Source organism: Mus caroli, unplaced genomic scaffold (assembly GCF_978045245.1).
Source record: "Mus caroli unplaced genomic scaffold, Mus_caroli_1 scaffold_18, whole genome shotgun sequence".
In the NCBI taxonomy this organism is placed as follows: domain Eukaryota; kingdom Metazoa; phylum Chordata; class Mammalia; order Rodentia; family Muridae; genus Mus; species Mus caroli.
The window spans coordinates 65,201,802-65,226,063 of record NW_028227273.1 but is presented as its reverse complement, the minus strand read 5'-3'; the positions used below and the strand labels follow the sequence as shown (position 1 = coordinate 65,226,063).

General features: G+C 46.7%; 2 protein-coding genes across 4 annotated transcripts in view; one reads left to right on the top strand and one right to left on the bottom strand.

The window, feature by feature from the left end:
* Slc26a8 (solute carrier family 26 member 8) overlaps window positions 1-12,766 on the bottom strand; it is a 50,632-nt gene extending 37,866 nt beyond the window's left edge. For both annotated transcript variants that reach the window (XM_021150005.3, XM_085832907.1), the window contains exons 1-3: window positions 12,685-12,766; window positions 7,657-7,852; window positions 123-262 (exon numbers count right to left, since the gene is read on the bottom strand). In XM_021150005.3, the coding sequence (XP_021005664.1) occupies window positions 123-262; window positions 7,657-7,838 (322 nt within the window). In that variant the 5' untranslated portion in view covers window positions 7,839-7,852; window positions 12,685-12,766. The remainder of the gene's footprint in view (window positions 1-122; window positions 263-7,656; window positions 7,853-12,684) is intronic.
* A 1,521-nt stretch (window positions 12,767-14,287) lies between these two features.
* The window catches only part of Mapk14 (mitogen-activated protein kinase 14), a 56,451-nt gene continuing 46,476 nt past the window's right edge, over window positions 14,288-24,262 (top strand). Inside the window, exon 1 of one of the 2 annotated variants that reach the window (XM_021186018.2) lies at window positions 14,288-14,776. In XM_021186018.2, the coding sequence (XP_021041677.1) occupies window positions 14,661-14,776 (116 nt within the window). In that variant the 5' untranslated portion in view covers window positions 14,288-14,660. The remainder of the gene's footprint in view (window positions 14,777-24,262) is intronic. The other variant, XM_021186017.2, reaches the window with a different exon arrangement.

Genomic DNA, 24,262 nt, shown 5'->3' with positions numbered 1-24,262 from the left:
GCAGGAAGGCAGGGCAGCTCCTTTGTTGTCCTTCTGTTCACCCAGCACTACTGTTTGCCCCTGAGAGCAGCTGAGGGCCAGTAGATCAGCTCTGGGATAAGGCAGCTTGAATTTGCTCTTACCTTGGGGAACTTGAACAAGACCAACACTTAAACCAGCAAGTAAGTCTCCAAGAAGCCAGTCCTTGAATCGATACAAACATATCCACTCCAGGAAGGGGAAGACTGTGAGCATGCATTTCAGGAACTTGTGCCAGGAGCAGCTGGGAGAAGGAAGAACAGAGACTCAGCAAGGCTCTCTACAGAGAGCCCCCCCCCCCACACACACACATCCACTAAGGAAAGGTGCAGGGTGTAACCCGCCCTCCCTTACTGCACATTTCCCATTAGCACAAAGGACGTTTTGACATGTTGGATCAAAATATCCTTTGCTGGAAGGCTGATGGTCTTGCAAATTGAATTTCAGGATGTTTAGCATCCTGGCTTCTTTCTACCCAATAGAAGATGGTAGCCTGTCTACCCCTGACCTAGAGAACAAGATACATGTTAAGAAATATCCCTGGATCAGGACTGGCAAGATGGCTCAGCGGTTAAGAGCACTGACTGCTCTTCCAAAGGTCCCGAGTTCAAATCCCAGCAACCGCATGGTGGCTCACAACCATCTGTAACGAGATCTGACGCCCTCTTCTGGTATGTCTGAAGACAACTACAGTGTACTTACATATAATAAATAAATTAAAAAAGAAAGAAAGAAAGAAAGAAAGAAAGAAAGAAAGATCCCTGGAGGATAAAACCACCAGCAAGAACCAGCAAGGTATAGCTGGAAAGAACTGAGGCTCAGTGTCCAGTGTCCAGTTAGTTCTGTGTTTTTGCTGGCAGTTTGGAGAGAGGCAAACCAACTAACCTCTGGTAGAGAATGAACTAGTATCACTGAGTCTTTAATAAAAATAGTGTTTTGGAGATGAGATGGAGGAGATGGGTCAGTGGTTGGGGACACTTGTTGCTCTTCCAAGGATCTGTGTTAAGTTCATAACACCCACACGGTAGCTCACAACCATCTGTATATAACTCTAGTCCCAGGGAACCCAATTCTTCTCCTGGTCTCTGCTGACATAGTACGCAGACATAGTGCAGAGATATACATGAAGGGAAAACACCAATACATATTAAAAAAACAAAATTTTTTGTTGTTCTTGTTATGAGATCAACAGGTGATAGGGATAGTTAATGTCTGAGGATTTTCTTTTTAAAGATTTATTTATTTTATGTATACAAATACACTGTTGCTGTCTTCAGACACACAAGAAAAGGGCATCAGATCTCCATTACAGATGGTTGTGAGCCACCATGTGGTCATGGGATTTGAGCTCATGACCTCTGAAACAGCATTTAGTGTTCTTAACCGCTGAACCATCTCTCCAGCCCCAATGCCTTAGTTTTTATATTTATTTATTTATTTATTTATTTATTTGTATGCATGTGGGGATATATAGAGGTCAGAGGACAGCTTTTAGGAGTCAGTCAGTTCTCTCCTTCTACCATGTGAGTCACTGGGGTTGAACTCTGGGAGTTTAAGTACAGTGCTCGTGCGGCACGTGCAGCAAGCACAACAAACACTCTACTTGGTAGCTTGTGTCTCCCCTAGGAGCTGTCCTGTCCTGCTTCAGGGGACACCTGCATATCATTCTCACATATGCTAATCTAACCAAACACTAAGCAGCAGTCTGGATCTGCCTGGGGTAGCTAGACTGTTACAGAAACAGAGTTTTGTACTTGGAGAGTTAGCCATCTAAAGAAAAGACCTCAGATTTTAAAGGCTAGATTATCTGTGGGTCTGTCCTAGGAGCAGTTCTGTTTCCCAGAAGGCAGCTGGGCTGTGTCTGGAGGTGCTTTGGTTCTCATGACTAGCACCCAGTGGTAGAGTCTGCAAGTGACAGAACATTTCTCTATCAGAAGGAAATTTGGGAGTGGGGGACTGGGAATGTGGCTCAGTTGGTAGAGCGACTGCCTGCCAAGCACACATGAAGCCCCTGGTTAAGTCTCCAGCACCACGTATACCAGGTGTGCCCTGTATCTGGTGCATGCCTATAATCGCAACCCTCAGGAGGTGGAGGCAGGAGGAACTGTTCAATATCATCTCTGGATATACAGTGTCTGAAAGAAAGGAAGGGAGGGAGGACGCACCGAAAAGTATGACAAAACACTTTGACCCCGGCTCAACAGTCAGAGGCTGGCAATCTCTGAGTTCAAAGCCAGACTGGTCCACAAAGGGTCACAAAGTAAGGCTCAACCAACAAACAAACCCCAGCATGCTGGTGGGAAAAGCAGAGTACAGTAGCACACACCTGCAGTCCCGGCGACTAGGGAGGCCGAGGCGGGAGGATCATAGGAGCCCAGGCATTAGCCTGGACTGCATAATCATACCCTATCTCAAAACAAGACCAAAATGGAGTCACTCCAGATCATCTCTGCCAGTGGTTCTCAAGCTCCCTAATGCTGAGGCCCTTTAATATATACAGTTCTTCGTGTGGGGGTGACCCCAACCATAAAACTACTTTGTTGCTGTTTCACAACTGTGATTTGCTACTGTTGCGAATGCTAAAATATCCGTGTTTTCTGATGATCTCAGGTGATGCCTGTGAAAGATCAACTGTGAGAGAGGTCATAATCTATGGGTAGAGGACAACTGACAGAGGGAGACCACACTCTACAGATGCGTGAAACCAGTTTGGCTTTAAGTTACATTTTCCCATTCCTAGTTTGGCAGGGACTGGCAGCTGACTAGGGTCTTCTTCACAGATGTGTTGGGTTAGAGAAGAGATTTGACTATGACAACAAACATAACTGTAGCATGTACACTACTAAAGCATATGATCAGACAGGAAATGACTTCATGTACTTCAACCTTTTTAGACTTATTTTATGTGTATAAAAGTATTTTACCTGAATGTGTTTTACCTGTATGTGTAGCATGTGCGTGTGGTGCCCAAGGAGGCCAGAAGAGAGCATTTGGTCCCCTGGACCTGGAGTTATGGATGGTTATGAACCACGGTGTGGGTGCTGGGAATTGAACTCAGAGCCTATTTAAGAGTAGCCAGTGCCAGCCGGGCGTGGTGTCACACACCTTTAATTCCAGTACTCGGGAGGCAGAGGCAGGCAGATTTCTGAGTTCAAGGCCAGCCTGGTCTACAAAGTGAGTTCCAGGACAGCCAAGGCTATACAGAGAAACCCTGTCTCAAAAACACACACACACACACACACACACAAATTAGCCAGTGCTTTTAACAGCTGAGCCACCTGTCCAGCCCCAATCCCGTGTATTCTGTCTGGCATGACCATAAGCATCACTAAGGTACATGAGGCCACATAATTATGAATACCTTCCCCAAGGTCAGAGCCACCTATAGGAGCAGAGCAGAGTTGGAGCGGGAAGCCATGCCTTCTGGTACCGAGTTCAGCATTATGGCTTCTCTACAAGGCTGGGCTTACTGTGGACAGATGCCCCCTTCTGCTCAGGGGTTTGGGAAGAATGCTGGACTGCGATTTTCAAGGGACTTGCTGGGTTTGAGGAAGGTGTGGAGTCAGAATTAGAGAAAGCAAGCTTGATGCTCCCACCTCAAACCCGAAGCGTGGCACTAGGACAATCTGTTCCTTCACCTGATGCTGCACCTCCTCCTCCACACGTGCCAGTTGACTAACCCTGCGCAGTCACTGAGGTCTTTGGCAATGGGGAAAATTGGGTCTGAGCTGCACAGGACCAAGAAGGGAGTCAGAGCGACAGGAAACTGGTGCCAATGGGTGAAATGAGAAAGCTTCTAGAGAAAAATTCTAATTTTATGAAGGCATCTTAAGTGAGAACTGTGGGCTGGGGCTCAGCTCAGTATAAAGACCTGGGTCTGAATTCCCAGGACTAGTGTAAGAGCCAGATGCACAGTGAACCTGTAACGCCAAGGATCCTTGGGGAGATTCAGAGAAGACACAGGATTCTCAGGAGCCGACCAGACAGCAAGGCTGCATATGCAGTAGCAAACAACAAGGACAGTATCTCTAACAAGGTGGAAGGCAAGACCCAACACCCAAGGTTATTCACACACACACACACACACACACACACACACACACACACACACACACGGCTAAGGTCTACATTAGATTGTCTCAATTAAAAGACTGAAGAGTGTCAGAGTTGGTGAAAAGGTGCAGGGGTGATTAACATCAAAGAGGGAACAGGGAGTTGCCAAACAACAGGAAGAAAACAAGGAATGAGATAAGATGTTTTTCTGTAGAAAGGAAGAGATGGACTTAAAAGATTATTTTATTTACTAAAAATCTTCCTCAACCAGAAAACCAAAGCCAGTTATCTAGTGTTTACTATTCCTAGACATAAAAATAAATAAATAAATAAATAAATCCTTCCTAATCAGGACCAAGGCAGGTGCCACCATCCTTCCCAGTGTTTAGAGGAGACAGCACAGGCTGGCTGGGTAAGTCACCTGTGGCCACACCGCTGGGCAAGAGCAGACACTGGCCGCCAGAGCAAGCATCCTGGAAGCAGAACCGTGCTTTCAGTGCCCTGCTGGCCTACATTTCTGGTTAAAATTCAGAAAAGGCTGGGATGGTACTTTTGAAGTAGAAATATGAAGAGAAAGGAAAATGTAAGCAGTTAAAAGCAAAGATTTCTTTAAAATGTAGGCTGAGCCTTAGAACATCTCTAACATCTGCCTCACTTAGACTTTAAATTAAAAAGGGAAAGGGAAAGAGAAAGAACAGAAAGGCCACATGAAGCAGAGTTGGTGACTTGTGTCTCCAGGGGATGCTGGAGCAGGCAGAGGCCAGAGGGTGAAATCGCCTTAGTAATACTCGCTTCTAGGGTAGCGTTATGGAAGATGATCATCTTGTCTGCTTGCACGTGATTCTGAGGATAGAACCCTCAGCCTTGTCCCTGCCAGGGGCCTGGCACCTGCTCTGGTAAGACATTCACTCTTGTTTCCCGAAGCAGAAGGTGGTAGGCAGTGCCATAGAAGCAGAGGGGACATCAATTTGCACAAGGCAGGACATGAATAAAGGGCGCAGAGCAGCTGAAGCCGAGATAGAGAGAACTTGGCTATCGACAGTCGCAGGCAAGATGGTGGCAGAGGCCGGGTTTGGGCAAGGACAACTGCAGTAATGACAGCTACTGTCACGATGTCCATCCCAGGATTCCTAACCTCGGGTTAATGGAATCTGGAAGTCTTAGGCAGAATTTGAGGTGAATGTGAATTTTCGGGCAAAGAGTCATTATTTCCACTAAATTCTGCAAATGTTTCATAATTTCGTCAGCAAAGGTTATTTGATTGTTTAGAGAGATCTTGCTCTGTAGCTGTCTGGTATTCTATGGAGTTTAGGAAGAGCTCAGACTCGTGACAATCCTTCTGCCTCAGCCTTGATGACGTTACAGGAATGTGCCACCATTCTTGGCTCCTTCAATTAGGAATATTGATTATAAACTGAATTAGAAGCCATAGAACTGGACATTATAACCAGAATGTTACTACTCCTAGAGATAGCTTGTAATATTGTTTACATTCATTACTTCCTTGAAACTATGGTGGTTACTAGACCCATGTGAAAAATTGGGCCTTAAGCTCAGAGATCCACCTGCCTCAGCCTCCCAGTAATAGAACTAAAGGCATCTACCACTACCACCTGGCTCACTATATTTTATTGTAACTGTTTTTCCTTCTAATTACATCTATTTTATATATTATGAGATTATTGAGCAGAGAACATGAGTTCAGCTCTCTGCATTCATGTCAATGGCTCACCATCACCTCCATCAACGGCCACCTCCAAGGGATCGGACACGTCTGGCTTCTCCAGGCACCCAAACTCTCTTGCGTATACCCATACTCATATATACACAATTATAACTAACTCCTGGCATGCTTTTAGCCCCATTAACTTGGGAGGTAGAGTTTGAGGCTAGCCTGGTCTACAAAGTGAGTTCCAGGACAGCCAGGGCTACACGGAGAAACCCTGTCTCGAAAAACCAAAACAAACAAATAAATGAGTACTTCTTTTTTGTTTTTGTTCTCAGACTAAAACAGATTGATTTTTTTTTTTTTTAAATCAAAGCTAAGACTTTGCAGGAGCTAGGTGTGGCTCAGTGTTAAGAGCACTGGCCACTCTTCCTGAGGCCCAGAGTTTAGTTCTCAGCATGCACACGGCAGCTCAGAGCTGCACAAAGAACTGCCGTATGACCTGGGAATTCTACCCTTACTCGGCGGTCCTGAGAGAATTCAACTCCGAGATTGAAATAGATCTGTGTCAGTGGTCACAGCAACCTTACTCTCAGAGGCCAAAGGAACCTGAGTGTTCGTTATGCGGACGGACAGACAGAGCAGAGCATGTAGACAGACGCACAACGGATTACTACTCAGCCACAGAAGAGAGGCAGTGTGCCAGCACTTGTTATAATGCCCATGGACTTTGAAAGCAGTGCTAAATAGAACAAGGCCGACACAGAAGGCAAATGTTGCATGGTCCTGCTGGAATCCAAAGGGCAGCCTCAGAGCTCTGTCTAGAGGAGGCAGACTCACTCAAGGGGACTTCTGTAAGGGTGGGGTGAGAGGTGGGGAGCTGATTGCTTAATGAGTACAGAGTTTCTGTTTGAGGTGATGAAAACTTTTTTTGCAAACCAACTGTGGTGGTAGTTGCATAAGAACAATTATGCCACAAAATCCCCACTTAAAATGGTCAAAACAACCAGCTGGATATCATATATTCTTTACTACAACCAACAATGACAACAAACCCCCCAGCACTTTGGGGACACAGCTCAGTGACAGAGTGCTTTCCTAGTGTATGTCAAATGTGGGTTCAACCACCAGTACTGGAGAGAAGAAAGTAAAGGAGCTGGACGAGGTGAGGCAGGCGGCTCAGGACTTCAAGGCTAGCCTGTGCTACACTGTGAGGGCTAGCCTGTGCTACACCGTGAGCACAAGGCCAGACCCTGTCTCAAGGAAAAAACAAAATGATAAGGCATAGAAATGATCCTGAAAAGAAGCACTTTTACCCGTCAGTTTGCTGAGAGGTTCAGAGCCCCTCAACAGTGGGGTGGGACTGAGAGGTGATGTGTCACCTTTGTCGATGGCCACAATGTAAATGGTACAAGAGTCTCTCCGTCACTACTGTCTACTCGGTCAGAACTGTCTAAATCTCTGCTGGGCGAGTAACAGCAGTTGGTGCTTTATTATAATTATTTAGCGTGGAGAAGACCAGGTGACAATTCTGTAAAGTCAGTTCTCTCCTTCTACCATGTGGGTCCCAGGGATAGAACTCTGATCCTTAGGCTTTGCAGCAAGCATCTTTACCCACTGAGCCATTTTGCCTGCCACAATTGAACAATGAGTTTATTAGGTATCCTCCCCAGATATTGTGTCTATGTTAAGCAGATGTGGCTACACAGGGCTACACAGAGAAACCCTGTCTGGAAAAAACAAAAAAAAAAAAAAAAAGAGAGAGAGACACACACACAAACTGACACATACACACAGCCAATAAACACACACACACACACAATGGCAAGGTTCTTACAGCAGGAATTCAGAGAAGGAAGACAAAAACAGAAGTGGGCAGCAGAGAGAGGCTGGGTGCATGAGCGCACGAGCACACGCACCGGCACTGGACGTGGTGCTTGAAAGTGGTGATATCGATGTCCACGTTCCCAGTGGTGGAGCCCTTCTTCCTGTGCTCCTGTTGGAAATTCTCCTCGTTGTACACGCTCCGCTTGACATCGTACACAAAAGGGATTTGTCTGTATCTGTTGCTGAAACTCTGGAGGCTCCTCTCTGTTTGCATTGTTCCTGGATTAGCTGTGAAGACATCAGGGAAAAACAGGTAGAGCTGGGCAGTGGTGGCGCACTTCTTAAATCCTAGCACTTGGGAGGCAGAGGCAGGCGGATTTCTGAGTTCGAAGCTAGCCTGGTCTACAGAGTGAGTTTCAGGACAGCCAGGGCTGCACAGAGACATCTTGAGAAAACCAAACCAAACTGAACGAACCAAACGAAACGAACCAAACATGTATTAGTGTTGGCGAGATGGCTCAGTGGTGAAAGCCCGAGGATGCCTACAGGTTATCCTCTGACTTTACATAGAATATATGATAACGCTTGGCACACACACACACACACACCCCAAATAAATAAATGTAACAAAAAATATTTAGGGCTGAATGTGGTAGCATGTGCTTATTTAATCCTAGCTCCTGGTAGGCAAAACCAGGAGGATCCCTGTGAGGTCCAGGCCAGCCTAGTCTACATAGCAAGTTCCAGGCCAGCCAGCCAGGGCTACATAGAGCAACCCTGTCTCAAAAGAGTTTTGAGACAAAAGAAACAATTTTTTAGAAATTTAAAACAATTAGCACTTTTCTTGATTTAAAAAAAAATATTTTTATTATTTGTTTTTGTGTATGTGGACGAGTATTCATGCGCGTGTGTGTGTGTGTGTGTGTGTGTGTGTGTGTGTCTTTCTGTGGGTATGTTCTTTTTTTTTTTTCTTTTTTCTTTTTTAGTTTTGGTTTTTCGAGACAGGGTTTCTCTGTGCAGCCCTGGCTGTCCTGGAACTCACTCTGTAGACCAGGCTGGCCTCGAACTCAGAAATCTGCCTGCTTCTGCCTCCTGAGTGCTGGGATTAAAGGCATGTGCCACTACTGCCCGGCATGTGGGTATGTTCTTATGTGTGTTTACAGGTGTTCTCCAAGGCCAGAAATAGGAGCTGGCATTGGTGGCTGTGAGCTGCCCAGTGCGGTTCCTAGGAGCCACTCTCAGGTCCTCTGCAAGAGCAGTGTGCACTTGTGTCAGCTGAGCCATCTCTCCAGCACCCTTGCCTTTTTTTGAGTTAGGGTGTCTTGTAGTCCAGGTCGGCCTCAAACTCACAATGTCGGCAAGGATAACCTTGAGATCATGGTCTCCCAGCTTCCAATGCCCCACGTGGTGGGACTGCACGCATGGGCTGCTCTCCCTGCTTTCTTTGTTGCTCAGCTTGGCTCAGGCTGATGAGTTCCCTACTGTCTCCCTGACTCAGGCCCCCGAGACAGGATCCAGAGCTGTGGGCCACTGCCTGCCCTCCTCAGTATATTTTGAAGGTAAGATAATTCACATATACTGATGATATCTTTGCACAGCAGTTTTCCGAGACCCTTCCTCACAACCGTTCTGTCTCAGAATCAAGGGACATGTTATTCTCATTTTCCTAATGGACACAGGTATGGTGGCCTGACCTGTAATCCCAGTACCATAGCAGCACAAGGATGACAAGTTTGAGATCAGCCTGGGCTACATGGTCAAGACCCTGTCAAAATAATCATGTGAACAAGCAAATCCCAACCCAACTGAACAAAGCTCAGAAGTTCTGACAACTTCAGTGTTTACTATTTACTCTGTGTGTGTGTGTGTGTGTGTGTGTGTGTGTGTGTGTGTGTGCCCGGTAGGGGTGTGTGTCTGATAGGGATTTTAAGAGGATTCACTCCGTAGTCCTGGCTGGCCTTGAATACCTCAGAAATCCACCTGCCTCTAACACCCAAGTACTAGGGTTAAAGGCATTTGCCACCACACCTGGCTTTTATTATTATTATTATTACTTTTAAAACAGGCCAACCAGAGCTTACCATTGCATCAGAGGACCTGCTGGCCTCCTGTTCTTCCTGCCTCCACCTTGGAGTACAGTAAGTACCCACCACCATGTCTGAGTAACAATCCCAATTAGGGGACTCAAGAGCTGGCTCAGTTGTTCTGCAAACAAGAAGACCAGGCTTGGCTCCTAGCACTGACATGGCTGCTCACAGCCATCTGTAATGTCTGTTTCACAGAATCTGATGCTCTCCTCTGACCTCTGCATGTACCAGGCATGTAGATGTTGCACAGACATACATGCAGTGAAAACATTCATGCATATAAATTAATAAACATAAATAAGTACAGGTTTTCAACAATCATTTGAATTGGGATTAGCACTGAGGCACCCTAAAGGCAGTACAGCTGACTTCCTTTATAGCCCGCAGCGTGGTCATGTTGGTGCACGATGACCATTCCCTCCACAGTGCTAAAGGTTGAGGGCGAGGTTGTCTTCTAACTTCTCCTCCATGGAATACAGCAGGAAGATAGCAGCATCTCCCCAGTGGGGAGCCTGGTGTCGGGCAGGGGGCTGGGGGGGGCAGGAAGGACCACCCACGGGCAGCCTACAACCCCCTTCCCCCCACCCCTGGTATCTTCCTGATAACCATCAGCCTTGTCCTTTCTGACAGGCATAAGGTGTTCCTCAGTATACCACAGTGATTCAGCATGGCCACAATTCAGGCCCTATCTCCTCCACTGTAAAACAGATTCCTGTGTTAAAATCACATGACCTAGAGAGATACTGAGGGTCCCAGCCTGGGGAATGGAGAACTCCCTGAGAAGGTGAATTGAGACCACCGAGTTCAAGTGAGGGGGGGAGGGGAGAATAGGTATTTCAGGGACAGGATTTAGAGATGATATAAGGGAAATAAAATATCTGAGTGACGTCAACTTTAAACTGGGAGAGGGAAGAAGAAGGGGGTGGAGGACAGAAAGGGGGTAGGTTTAAAAGTGTTCCTAGAGGAGGGCTGGTGAGATGGCCCCTGCCAGCAAGCCTGACAACCGTGGGACCCATGAGGTGAAAGGAGAGATACCAACTTCCACAAGTTTTCCTGGGACCTGCACCGGGCAGTGTGGCCCACATCTATGACCACACACACAAAATAAACAAACTTCAAAAACAAAAAGAAAAACCTGTTTTTAGAGGGAGCTGAGTGTGTGGCACATGCCTGTACCCTCAGCACTTGGGACACAGAGGCAGTGAAGATCAGGGGTTCAAGACCAGCTTCGGATACACAGCAAGCTTTCGGTCATGAGATCCTACTTCAAAATAAACAAACAAAACCACAAACCAAATAAAAATGATTTCCTGAGTCAGAATTTCTGGGGCAGTACAAAAGTGTGTTTTAAGAAGCCGGGGGAGCTCAGCATAGTGGCGGCGCGCACGCACTTGCCTTTAACCCCCAATCCAGAGACAGAGGCAGGTGGATCTCTGTGAGTTCCAGGCTAGCCTGGTCTACAGAGTGAGTTCCAGGTCAGCCATAGTGAGGCGCCTGTGTACACAGAGAAGCAGCAGCACAGCTGAGCTAGGGAGCCTGATGCGGAGCAGCCAGGTAGGGTGGAGCAGCCCGGAAGCTCCCTGCACTACCCGCTACTTCTCTTACTTGTCTTTATTGTGAGACAGGCTCCCCACAAAGGTAGAGTGTAGTGGGCTTTGGCATCCCCCTCCTCCTGTCCCCAGTTAGCCAATGCAGGGTTACAGGTGTACAGGTGTAAGCCACCATCCATGCCTTAATTCTTTTTGATTCTTCCTTCTTAGGCTGGGACCCATCTGAGGGCCCAACACATGCAGGGCTGCTCTACCCTGAGCTGTAGTCCCAGCCTTTATCTTTAAGCAGGCTTTCACTGCTAAAAATACTTAAAAAAATATACAAGCACGTTAACACAGCTCTTTTTGCTTCTGCTACCCTCAGCCATCTGTCCATCCATCCACCCATCTGTCCATCCATCCATTCACCCACTCACTGATTCGTTTAAAATCTCTATTTGGGGGGGGGGGCTGGTGAGATGGTTCAGTGGGTAAGAGCACCAACTGCTCTTCCAAAGGTACTGAGTTCAAATCCCAGCAACCACATGGTGGCTCACAACCACCTATAATGAGATTCTGATACCCTCTTCTGGTGCGTTTGAAGACAGCTACAGTGAACTTATACTAATAAATAAATCTTAAAAAAAAATCTCTATTTGGAATATCTTAAATGCAAAAAAAAATGTAACCCAATTTATAAAATGTTGACCCAAAGGACCAGAAACCCTCAAAATTAGTTAAGGTACAAGAATATCGTTTACCTAATTAAGTCATCTTTCACATGCTTTCTAAAACCATAAGACAAAATTCACTTCCAATTAAAAAAAAAAAAGCACTTGTAATTCTCAACCAAAAGTCCTCATTGCCTGTGACTCTCAGTTTTGGTGGAGAATGTATTGGGGATGGTCTAGTGGCAGGAAATGCTTGAAAAGTGGCAGCCCTCCAGCTGCTGACAGGTCACATAAACACCTTCCCTTAATGCTATTCAGTGTGATACCAAGCAGGTGTGGTAGAGAGATCTTCATTACTGGGCTGAACAGAGGAGACTTCATGGGAGGACCCAAAGTCCAGCAATAAGGGCTAGAAGACAGAGAGGGGGGAGAGAGGACAGAGGGCGGGCTTAAGGCAGAGAGAACAAAATGAGCAGAACAGTAAAGTCTGGAAGCAAAGGGGGCCCTGGGCTGAGGCCTGATGAGGACACAGAGAGTGGATGTGTGGGGGGCCCACAGTCCAGTTCCTTCAGCTGTGGACAACACAGAGATACGAATTTTGAAAGGATCCAGTATGCAAATCCCATGTTGTCTCTAGCCATTTCGGTTTCACGCAGCCTTTCTATAAGGAGAGAGTTCTAGGGAACACCGCCATTCATTCATTCACCCATTCCTTGTGCCTGGGACCCTCCTGGCTCTGCAGGTGACCCAAGCAGCCACGCTCCGGGACGCGAGCGGGCTGTCAGCTCCCAGGCGGCAGCCAGTGCTCCGGACGGCTCCCGACCGAGATTCACCTGGTTTCCGGTGGCCCGCAGGAGCGCAGACGCTGGGGACAGACTCGGCTCCAGCCTGGCTGGCGGCAGCGCTGCGTACGCGGAGGCCGGCAGTTCCGGAGCCGTTGCTGCAGAACCCGCCGGCGTTCCGGCTGTGCGGGTGACGGGCGAGGATGGCATCTGGGCGGAGGAGAAGGGGTCCCTGCTGCCCTCCACATACCCGGATCTTCTAGAAATAGCCACGAGAATAAGATTCCCCTGTCTCCTGCTCGGTGTAGGCATGGGTGGATGTGGGTTCTTACGGGTCTAACTTTCCCCATTCACTTTTATTAGCTTTCTCGGCTTCTACGGAAGATTCCACTAGGTGGGAATGCAGGGTCGCATTGCTCTTGTAGAGACTAGATCCAGGGCCTATGAAAGCTCAACAGACTTACCTAAATGAGACGCGGTCAGAATGCTCGCTCTAGTTCTTCATACTCTCAGAGGCATGAATTAAGTCTTTAATACCCACCCACCCCCAATTTTCCTTTAAATTTCTAAACTTTGTATGGCTCTAAAGGACAAGAGTCGGTCTCAAAACCGAGTGATGGTTTTTGGGGTGTTGCACATACGGCCTCATCACTACACAGCAGAGGCTTGGTCTCCTGGTTTTTCCAAATGCTAGAATTACAGGCTTTGTAAATACAAATAAATAAATAAGAAGGGTCCCCGGGTCTTTCCAAATGCTGGAATTACAGGTTGTGTACATATAAATAAATAAAGTATTAAAGGGTCTCCTGGTCTTTCTAAATGCTGGAATTACAGGCTGTGTAAATATATATATATATATATTATATATATATATATATATATATAATATATATATATATATGAAGGGTTTTCTGGTCTTTCCAAATGCTGGAATTGCAGGTGGTGTAAATATAAATAAATAAAATATATGAGAAGACCTTCCTGAAATGGAATGACTACTTGCAGTGTGTGTGTGTACCTTTCCCTTCCAGTACTGGGTATTGAACCCAGGGCCTTGCAAATGCTGGTCCCCTGCCTGGAAGTGGGCCATTCATGATGTCTACCTCTGACCTCCTGCATTGGAACTCCCTGTGGGTCCCTGGAACCTCCTTCTGCAACTTCTGCCTGAGAACATGTAGGAGCGCCTGAAGGGAGAGCCTGGGCTTTGAGGTAGGACTAATATTTGCCTAGGGGGCAGGTTTCACCCGCATCCCGAGGTGAGCCACTTGTCCTTGAGCAGACCGGAATGCGACAGCTTTCTGGACAGGGCCTGTCTGTTCTTGCAAGTTGTTCTTGGAAATTGCCGGCTCCAGTGAGCAGGTTGCTCGGAGTTCAAAGATCGTTTGGCTCTCTTCCCCGACGCTGTCACAGCGGCTTTCCGCCATGGCGCCAGGCATTCGCCCGTGTGACCACAGAGAGGCGCGCGCGCCCCGCGCTGCGGCCTCCACCCTTGGCGCCCCGGGGAGCCCAGTCCCCGAGAGTTCCTGCCTCGGCTCCCCAAGCCGCGTCCCTATTCTCGCGAGATCTGCCGGCCCTGCGCGCTCTTCTCGCGAACCCCCGCCCGTGGGCAGGTTCCATATTGGGTAAGATCTGGGCTCGGAGCGGGGCCTCCTGGAGCTGTTCTCGCGAGAGTTCCGCGAGAGGCTCCCGGCCGCTGCCTGTGGGATCGCCGCCACTGGAGCCCGAGCGGGGCGCTGGAGCGCGAGCGGGTGTCCTGCGGCGTCGGCGTGCGCTCCCTCCCCGGGGAGCGGCTGCAGGAGGACCGCGGCGGGAGCAGCCTCGAGCCGTGCAGCCGGCTCCGGCACCTTGCCGAGGCTCATAGGAGCCGCCGCGGCTGACAGGGGCGGCGGGTCGCAGCCTCCACACCTGCGCGGGCGGCGGGCGCGGGGTCCGGTCTGCCGCGGGCGGGCGGGCGCAGAGGAGAGCGTGCGGCTGCAGGCAGGAGCCCCCGCTCGGCCACCTCCTCGCCCCGCTGCCGCCGCTGGAAGATGTCGCAGGAGAGGCCCACGTTCTACCGGCAGGAGCTGAACAAGACCATCTGGGAGGTGCCCGAACGATACCAGAACCTGTCCCCGGTGGGCTCGGGCGCCTATGGCTCGGTGTGGTGAGTGTCGCCGGGCCTCGGGTTAGGGGTGGGGTGGGGGGACGCGGTGGAGCAAGCAGGGTGGCCCAGCATGCCTGAGGGCCAGGCCTGTCCCCACAGCTCAGCGATGCGCCCAGCGGCAGGAATTCTCCTCCGGGCGTGTCTGGGGGTGCAGGGGGCAGCTGGAGCGGGACGTGTCCTGCACCCCTCGCCCTGCACGCGCAGGTCGGGGACGAGCCGTATGCGGGAGCGGGTCAGCCGCGGGCGCGGTGGGATGCTGCTCTACCCTGCGCTCTCCCTGCTCCCAAGACTGTTCCTCCCGGGGGTCCTTTGCTGCAGCGCGGCCTCAAGACCCTGCCTCCGGGTACCGCCACTCGGGACGCGGGAGCCCTGCCCCGGGGAGCAGACGAGCTGGGCGGAGCTCCTGCGAGGAGCAGTAGGGCAAAGCCTGACCCGGGGACTGCGGTCACCTGAACGAAACTTGCAAGAGAAAGCGCTCCTTTCCCGGAATTTTTTTTTTTCTTTCTCCCCCTTTTCCCATTTTTGCAAGCCTCCATCGAAAAATCCTGTCTCAGGAAACGTTCCTTTGGGATTCGCACTTGAATTAGCAGCACCCCTAAGAGCTTAAAATATCGACTTTATCTCGGGGACCACGGTGCCAGCTTGCGTGGTGTGTTTCCGATTCGGTTGAAAGCGTATTTCCTTTTCGGGGAGGGAGGGTGGCAGCGCCTTGCAAGGACGCTCCAGCTCGCCGCTTAGTCACATACCACTGCTCATTTCAGTATTGTTTGACAAAACAGTTTTCCATATCGAGCAGAGGGGCGCCCCTCAAGATCAAGAAGGTAGGACTAGAGCTGGAGGTGTAGATAGCTTTTAATTGAATTAATTCATGGGGGTGCTTTTCTTTTTTTTAAGTCCCTTAGAAGATTTGCGAAGTTTTATCAGCTTGTAAGCAGCAAGGTACGTGGTGGTTTTCGGGAGAGCCTGGAACATAGGAAACGATGCTTTTTAGCTTTCCTTAACACCGGGTGGGGGGGGGTGTGTGCTATTTTAGTTCCACTATGGCTCTCCCTGTCTTGCCTGGAACTCAACAAATTTTGTCTGCCAGCACTGAGAATAAAGGCTTTTGCTACCATGCAAGGCCCTGGGAGCAGGTTTCAGATTAAATTTCTACCATAAAACTTCCACTCCAGAAATGTTCTCTAAGGAACTTTGAAGGATTCACACAGTATCTTTTATTATATCTTTTAGAGCTCCCTATCTGACAATAAGTGTCAGATTCAGCAGATGAGCCCTTCCTGTGTTTTAGTGACTTAAATGCATTCATGGTTTCCGAAGGAGTCTGGGAAATGGTTTTTGTTTTGTTTTGGAACAAATTCCAGGCTTCTGGATGTGCTAACCTTTAAGTATGAGTCCTGTGTTACTTAAAGTCACATCGTGAATTTCCTGTTTGGTAGAATCTTCTGGGTAATTGAGATTGTGCAATTGTGTCCAGCAACAGATCATATTGCATTTGCTGGTTCAAGCTGCTTAAGCTATGTTGCAGAGGATACCGACCTGGACATCTTTCTCACTGAGTCTACAGAATGGCAGTTTACACTTTAAAGGAAATGTCAATAACATCTCTCATGTATTTGTGATTGATCTGTTGCATCATTGTTTCTCTAATACTTACCAGCTCCTTAAGTACCTCTATTCTTCATTCCTAATTGGTACAGTACTAGAAGTTTGTTTCCATTTGAATGCTCAGGGAGTGAAGCAACAGAACTCGGGCCTTCTGGGATGGTGAATTTGCAAGGTTTCCTGTGGACACTACTGCCCTGGCAGAAGAGCCAGCGCCACAGTGAAACCAACTCCACTTCCTCTAGTGCTGCTGTTTTCTGTGTAATGTAATTGAGCACAACCTCACAATTAGATAGACTTCTACCAAACAGCTTCTTAAACATAGGTAGTGCTGGCCCAGTGATGGAACGCAGTGGGACACCCCTGGCCTTGCCTGTGGGAGGCCCTGCATTCCAGCCCCAGCAGCAGTGCACCACACAAAGCAGGTTGCTTGAAATAAGGGCCCAAAAGGTATGCAGCAAAAAGCCTGTTTCTGTTTCTGCCCTGCGTGCCGGTCTTCCAGAGACAACCACTGTTCAGTTCCTTGCCTGACTTTCCAGAGAGGAGGAGTTTCTAGCTTAGAGATTTATTATGTAGCCTATTGATGAGGAAAAGATAGCTGAAATTGTGTCTGACCGAGCAAATGTCACCTTCAGTTAGATTTACAAGTGTTAACTTCTCTCAAGTTATTTGAAATTGTGTTTTCAATTAGCTTTTTAGGTGTGACTGAAAAATACTTTTATGTTTGTTTGTTTTTTGAGATGAGCTGTCCTAGAATTCACATTGTAGACCAGGCTGGCCTCCAACTCAGATCAGCTGGACTTTGCCTCTCAGAGTGCTGGGATTAAAGACTTGCAACACTACACCTGGCTTCTTGAATTTCTTTTTTAATCCACCTTGAGGCCTGTGTTCCCTTTCTTCACCTTCCTTCTCTGAGATAGTTTGATGTTGGGGAATAATGAAGTCCATTTGAATGGATATAATTGAGGGGGATTTAGAACTGAGCTCTTGAGAAGAGAGCAGGCTGTTCTACTGGTGACAGTGGAATAAGTCAGGAGGGACCTGAGGTCTCTTCAAAAAAGGAATCTCGAATGGGACATGATACACTTTGATTTGTAACTTAATTTTTTTCTTTTAAGTTTAAGATTAATTTTAATTTGTAGTATGCAGTGAGCGACAGTAACAAAAAACAAGAAGCAAACTGTAGTATTATTACCAACTGTGACTCTAAGATGAATGAGAGTCTAGAAATTGAGAATTGGTATGTTTTTACAAATATCTTTCTTTTTAAAAGTGTAAAGGGAAATAAACTAAGTTCTCTAAGTTTTAAGGAACTCTATTTACTGCCTGAAAAGGGAAACGAAGCAAAATCGTTAAAGACCACATTGTTGCAAAGCATTGATTGTGTGGTTTGGGGCGTAGGGGAAAATCTTTGTGGTGAATTTAAGGAAATATAAACAGGAACGTCAGTGTCTTTCCTCTGGGGAAAGGGGCTTTCCAGCCCCTTGCTGGACACACTTGGGTACCATGCCTTGGGAGTGAGAATTAAGAATTACTTCTAGATCATTCACAGCTATTTATTCATTGGTCTGTATTACATACCACCAAACTCTGGCTAGAATCAAGGCTAGAGTCTTGAGCTAAGAGTACAGAACGAGACAGCTCATTTTGTCATTGGGCTTGTAGAAGAATGGATGGATTTAATGGCTGCATTTTATGGGTTGCTTGCTGTGTTGTAGGCATGGCTATGCTTAGTTTATGATCGGCATGTAGACATGTAACAAACTTGTAGCTAAACATGGTAATTTCTTCTAACTAAATCTGATTTAGCATGCTATATAGGACAAGATTATTCCAGTAAATATAACAAAAATAAATGAAGCTTTTTTTTTTTTTAAGTATTAATAGCCATTTACCATTAGTTTTAGTTAGCCAGGGAAAAAATAAAACTCCACGATTAGGTATGACTTTTCACTCTTGACGACTGAGAAGGCTGGGCCTTTACTATTAGTTGTAATAATAGCCGGTCTCTCTTCCTTCCCTTCCTGCCTTTCTTCCTACTTTCCTTCAGGATAGAGCCTTCTGGTCTTGAACTCTTGATCCACTTGTCTGAGGCTCTCTAATGCTAGGGTCATAGGAGTGGACCACCAAGCTGCTTTTAGCTGACCTATCTCCCATTACAGTCTTGTGACTAAAAGTAGACTAGTTAACTGGATGTTACCAGTCTTAATAAGCATTTAGGTTTGAGGCCAACTGCAGAGTGAACTCAGCGCCCTTTCTCAAGAAAAACAATAAATAGACAAAAAGTGCCTACCAAATGATTGGCAAGAGGATGTGTGTGTGTTTAGATTTCTTTATTTGTTATTTGTATGAGTGTTTTGTTTGAATGTGTATCTCTACACCACAGAGTGCTTGGTGCTCTGGAGCCCAGAAGGGGGTATTGGATCCTCTGGACTTGGAGTTACTGAAGGTCGTGAGCCAACAGAAGCCCTTGCCAGTGCTCATAACCACTGAGCATCTCTTCCCCAGCTCCCGGCAATGGTTTGTATGGGGGGTGGAGGAGAGTTCAGCCGAGCTAGCTGTATAGTTTATTTTGTTGAGTTCCGTTTCCCACTCATGACGAGCACTACACCCCAGGCCTCTCAGTTCTGCCACTTTTCAGTTTTGAATATTGAGGAGTATTCTTTTGATTTCTCTTTAATTCAGCCTCAGAGATGATCTGTTGGCTTTGCCTTCTGTGGACAATGTTGGGAATTGTGCTAAACCCTTAAAGCTTAGGACTCAAATGTCGAGGAATTCCCTGGACGCTGTCACTTTAGTATTAACTGGCATCTTTTTTTTTTTTTTTTTTTTTTGGTTTTTTTTTTGAGACAGGGTTTCTCTGTATAGCCCTGGCTGTCCTGGAACTCACTTTGTAGACCAGGCTGGCCTCAAACTCAGAAATCCGCCTGCCTCTGCCTCCCGAGTGCTGGGATTAAAGGCGTGCGCCACCACGCCCGGCTTAACTGGCATCTTAATGTGATTCTTTGGTTTATCAATGATCTTCATTTAAGGCATTATCAGTCCCTCTCTTTCTAGAGTAGGTGGGTTGCTTTTCCCTCTCTCTCTCTCCTGCATCTTTAGTGACAACCCTGGGGGCTGTGCACGCTAACCATGGGATCCAGTGAGCTGCACTCCAGCCTCCAGGCTGGCGTTTTAGCCTAGTTCTGTGGATGAGCTGGGGTTAACAAAAGACCCTGTGCTGTATGACCATCAGCTAGAGCTGAATGGATCTGGGAGCAGTCAGAAGGGGAAGGGTTTGCAGCTGCTAGGAATCGTACATGGTCAGATTTGCCTTTGTAAAGACCAACTTCTGTGCTGAAAAAGTAAGCCAAGGTGGGTTGCAGTCAGAGCAGAGCTGGGGTCTAGCCCCCTAGTTTTTCATTTCTGTTCCTTATCTGATCGAGGCACTAACTAAACTGTTTGCGGTTTATGGTAGCACAAGAGAGAGAAATCATGGCAGGGACTTGACCTATGCCCTGTACTCTCATCCACAAGTCCTAAGTGCCAGAGCCAGAATTTTTGTTGAGCTCGGAAATTCAGGGTACTCCACTTCAGCTCTCTAAATAACATGCTTACTTCAAAAAATTTGTTTGTTTGTTTGTTGTTGAAGGGTTTTGCTGCCAAAAGGAAGGGATCAAAGAGATTAGCTGCTGAGTTCAGCTGAAAAAGAAAGAGGAGCTGCTGGCAGGCTGAGTGTTTTCTAACATCTTTGACTTCCAGGCTTTTTCTTAATACTTGCTCATATTTTAAGTCACTTGTATCTTCCTCAGAGTATCCGAGCATTTAAAATCCCATTTATTTTAATCTTTGGCTCTGTGTCTGTTTTCCATTCCTGCCTTTCCCTCATTGTGTTACCTGGCACTGATGTTTGTCTGTAAGACTCCAAGGAATGTTAACTTGAATAGATGTGACCAATACCTGTCTACAGATACCTTGTAACAGCTCTGCTCTGTCCTGTCTTGGCTGTCTTTATGTGATGCACACTCTCTGGCTCTCTTGCTTGCTCGCGCTCTCTCTCTCTCTCTCTTGCTCTCTCTCTCGCGCACACGGCTCTCTCTCGCGCACACGCTCTCGCTCTACACACACACACACACACATCCCGCCTACACACACTGCTTTATCATTTGGTTGCAGAAAGTAAGTTCCTGAAAACAGGTTCCCATGGCAACATAACAGAAAGGTAATAGAACAAATGTTTATTCTGTCTAGACCTGTTGTCTGACTAACTGTAGACCCTGAACATGTTTGCTCCTGTCACACTGAATGATGTGATTACAGATTTCCTTGTTTCCCTCAAAACCTCCTCCTTGTAGATCTTAGTGGGGTTGCCACTGTGCTTGTGACGTGAAGGAAGCTGTGTGTGTGCCCTACTACAGGTGTATACTGGTTGTGTCCCCAAGCTTGCAGGCCACAGCTTACCTAAAACAGCAGCAGTTGCTCCTTTGTTGTGATAAGTTCCTTAGCTTAGTATTGGTAGTGTTAAGTGTTGTTTATAAAGTCCAAAGAAAGCAAGGGACCTGGGGAGGTGCCATAGTGTTTGCCATGAAAGCATGGGGCCATGACTTGGATCCAGGCAGCATGTGAAAGCCGGACACAGCACATGTGTGAGCTCAGTGCTGGGGTGCAGAGACAGGAGGATGGGTGGAGCCTTTGGACTAGCTGGCCAGCTAGCCTAGCCAAGTTAGTGAGGTCCAGATTCAGTGAGAAAGCCTTTCTCAAAACATGGTGGAAGGCACCTAAGGTCAACCTCTGACCTACACACATGCACACACAAAAGCAGGAAGAGACCTAGGTTGCTTTGGAAGTCTTTGTAGCTTTTCTTTCTTTCATATTGTTCAGTGTCATCATCTCAAAACTACCTTTATATTTCTAAAGACAGCCCCTCCCCTTTCAAGTGACATTCTAGTAGCTTGTCAAATCTAGGGCAGCTTGATGCCAGGGTATGTATTGGAAATCTGTGTCAGAGAACCATTTCCATCTGGTGATTCAGATCTGGAAAGGATGACATCAGCATGTGCCCACAAGAGGTCAGAAAACAAAACAAAACCTCTTTTGATGTGTGAAGGCTCTGGGAGGCTGTTTTAGTTAAATGGGGTGTGAGAGTAATTGGTCTTGATCTTGAGCCCTTTGCTCGGATCCACTTGGACCATTGTCATGCTCATAATCAGGCCTTTGCTCTTTCCTGTAACACGCAGCTTGGGGTGTCTGGCTTGTGCAAGTACTGAGTTCATCTTGTATTACCGCATTCCTGTAGCAGATCTAATTTAATTCCCAGAAATAATTTTTTTATTCTTAGTATCTTCAGTAGGTGACTCCTCTTTACCCTTCCCCCTTAAACTTCACTAGGGCTTTTGCTAGCTCTAACTTCCTTGAACTTAGATTTAGAAATACATCGTTTAATCTCCCAGTTGCCAGTGAAGACTTTAGTTTTTTCTCATCTGTAAAAAAAAGAGAGAAAGAAAAATCCAACTCCCTAGTAATCATTGTGAAGTACTGATGTTGACGTCTTGTGTTGAGATAGTTGTGATTACCTGATTGTGTGTGTGTGTGTGTGTGTGTAAATGTTCTTGCATGTGTGTTTGCATATATGCAAAGGCCAGAGTTTAACTTCAGTTATTGTCCACTATGACTTTCTACTTTATTTTTGATAGTATCTCTCACTGGATCTGGAGCGCATGGACTGCTTAGACGAGCTGGCCAGAGATCCTCAGGAACCTTCCTGTTTCCAAGCACATAGTCACCTACCTGTCTTTTGTTGCTGATGTTGTTTGGTTTATGTTGGTACTGGGATCAAACTCGGGTCTTCATACTTGCTGCTGGACCACTTTTCTGACTGAACCATCTCCCCAATTCTGCCGTCGTCCCCTTGTGTGATGCTGCAGTCTGGCTTGCTTAGGTTTCTGATTCCTTATGTAGTGTTCTGAGTGCCCTCTGGTTGGGTGATCTCTCTTGAAATGAGCAACTCAATGTTAAATGATACTGATACCAGGCAAAAGGTTTAAAAAGTAACACAGTTAGTTATCTGAGATGTTGGAGAAGTTGTTGCCTGGTTAAGAACACTGGCTGTTCTTCCAGAGGATCTGGGTTCAATTCCCAGGACCCACATGGCAGCTCACAACTGTCTCTAATTGTAGTCCCAGGGGATCTAACACCCCCACACAGACTTACATGCAATACACATGAGAGTTTTAAAAATTGTGATCTGTTATTTCTTTGTATCTCTAAACTTCATTTACATATTTACATCCCCAAACATGGTGTAACATAGGGTCCTTGGCCTGTGCCTGTTCTGAGGAGCAGAAGGTGATACTTTGTTGCGGGTCTGACTGGGTATTATATATTTAACAGCAGTGTTGTCCCCCAATCTTAAGATTTATGACAATTTCCCATTGTGACAGCCAGATTTGTCTTATAAGTGGTGCCTTATGTTGGGGGAGGGTTGGAAATTAGTCACCTTTAATTGAAAACGTTTTACACAACAGTACATATTTAGAATAATTGGTCTTGACTAAAAACTATAGGCTAACTTGAACACTGTACCTGTCAGCAGAGAGGAATGCTATACATGGGGCTTCCTTCAGCATGACCTTCATTATCTTCAGGAGAACACGAGAAAGCGTTGTCGAGATCCCAAGCTTACTGTGGATAGGACCGCTTGCACAGATCGTGGGTAGCTGGTGGGTAGCTGTGTAGTGCTGTGAAGAAACAATGAATGTGAATAACTTTGTTTTCCTTTTGTCATGATTCCTCTTAGGACTTGTAAATGTTTCTGGAAAGGAAAGCTTACTGAGTATGTTAGCATTAAGTCCAAATCTGAAGGTAGTGCTTTTCCCAGCATCTCTGGTTTTCTTTTCTTTTCTTCTTCTTTTTTTTTTTTTTTGGTTTTTCAAGACAGGGTTTCTCTGTATAGCCCTGGCTGTCCTAGAACTCACTCTGTAGACCAGGCTGGCCTCGAACTTAGAAATCCGCCTGCCTCTGCCTCCCGAGTGCTGGGATTAAAGGCATGTGCCATCACGCCTGGCTATCTCTGGTTTTCTTGCCCTTTCTCTCCTACTGTAATCTTTCAGTAGGTAGCTCTTTTCAGAGTTCAAAGATACGGTATTCAGGCCAGCCAGGGCTATATAGTGAGACACTATCTCAAATAAAATAAAAATGTTAGAAAAGCAAGAGAATTTCACGTGAACACAGAACAAGCAGTAGCAGTGTTACCCATTGACGTGACCCAGCTTATGCTTGACACAGTCCAGATATATAAGCCATCCCTGGCTTGGGGCACACCATGCACACTAACCTGGCTGCAGATCATGGCAGTCCTTCTTTCTACCTCTGTCTCGGATGGGATTACAGCTGTGCACCACTGCTCTTATTTTGAAGGTTCTTGTTAGCATTTTAGTCTTTAAAGTATTAGACAATTACAGAGGGTGAATTTTTAGTAATCTGTGGATTCCAGCAGTAACAAAAAATTAGCTTTATTCTTGACTTAGAGCCCGCTATTTACACTCAAATTTTGGTGTTTCCTGAATTAACCATAGTAATGAGTGAAGGGTTCTGACATGGTAATAAATAATTCTGTATTAGAATTTGTAACTTTTAATATTTAATGCTGTGCTTTATATCTTTATTTCTATGTACATGTGTGCCTGTTCTCAAGTTTGTGTGGAGGCTAGAGAATGCAGTCTATCTTCCCTCAGACAGAATGTCACCAGCCTGGATCTCTAGTTAGGCTAACTGGCCAACAAGTCCCAGGAATCCTCCTCTTCTGTCTCTACTCAGTCCTGGAGTTACGGGTACACACCACCACAGCCAGCACTTAAGTGTGGTTCTGGGGATAGAACTTGGGTTCTGACAGCCCCACTTTGTGTC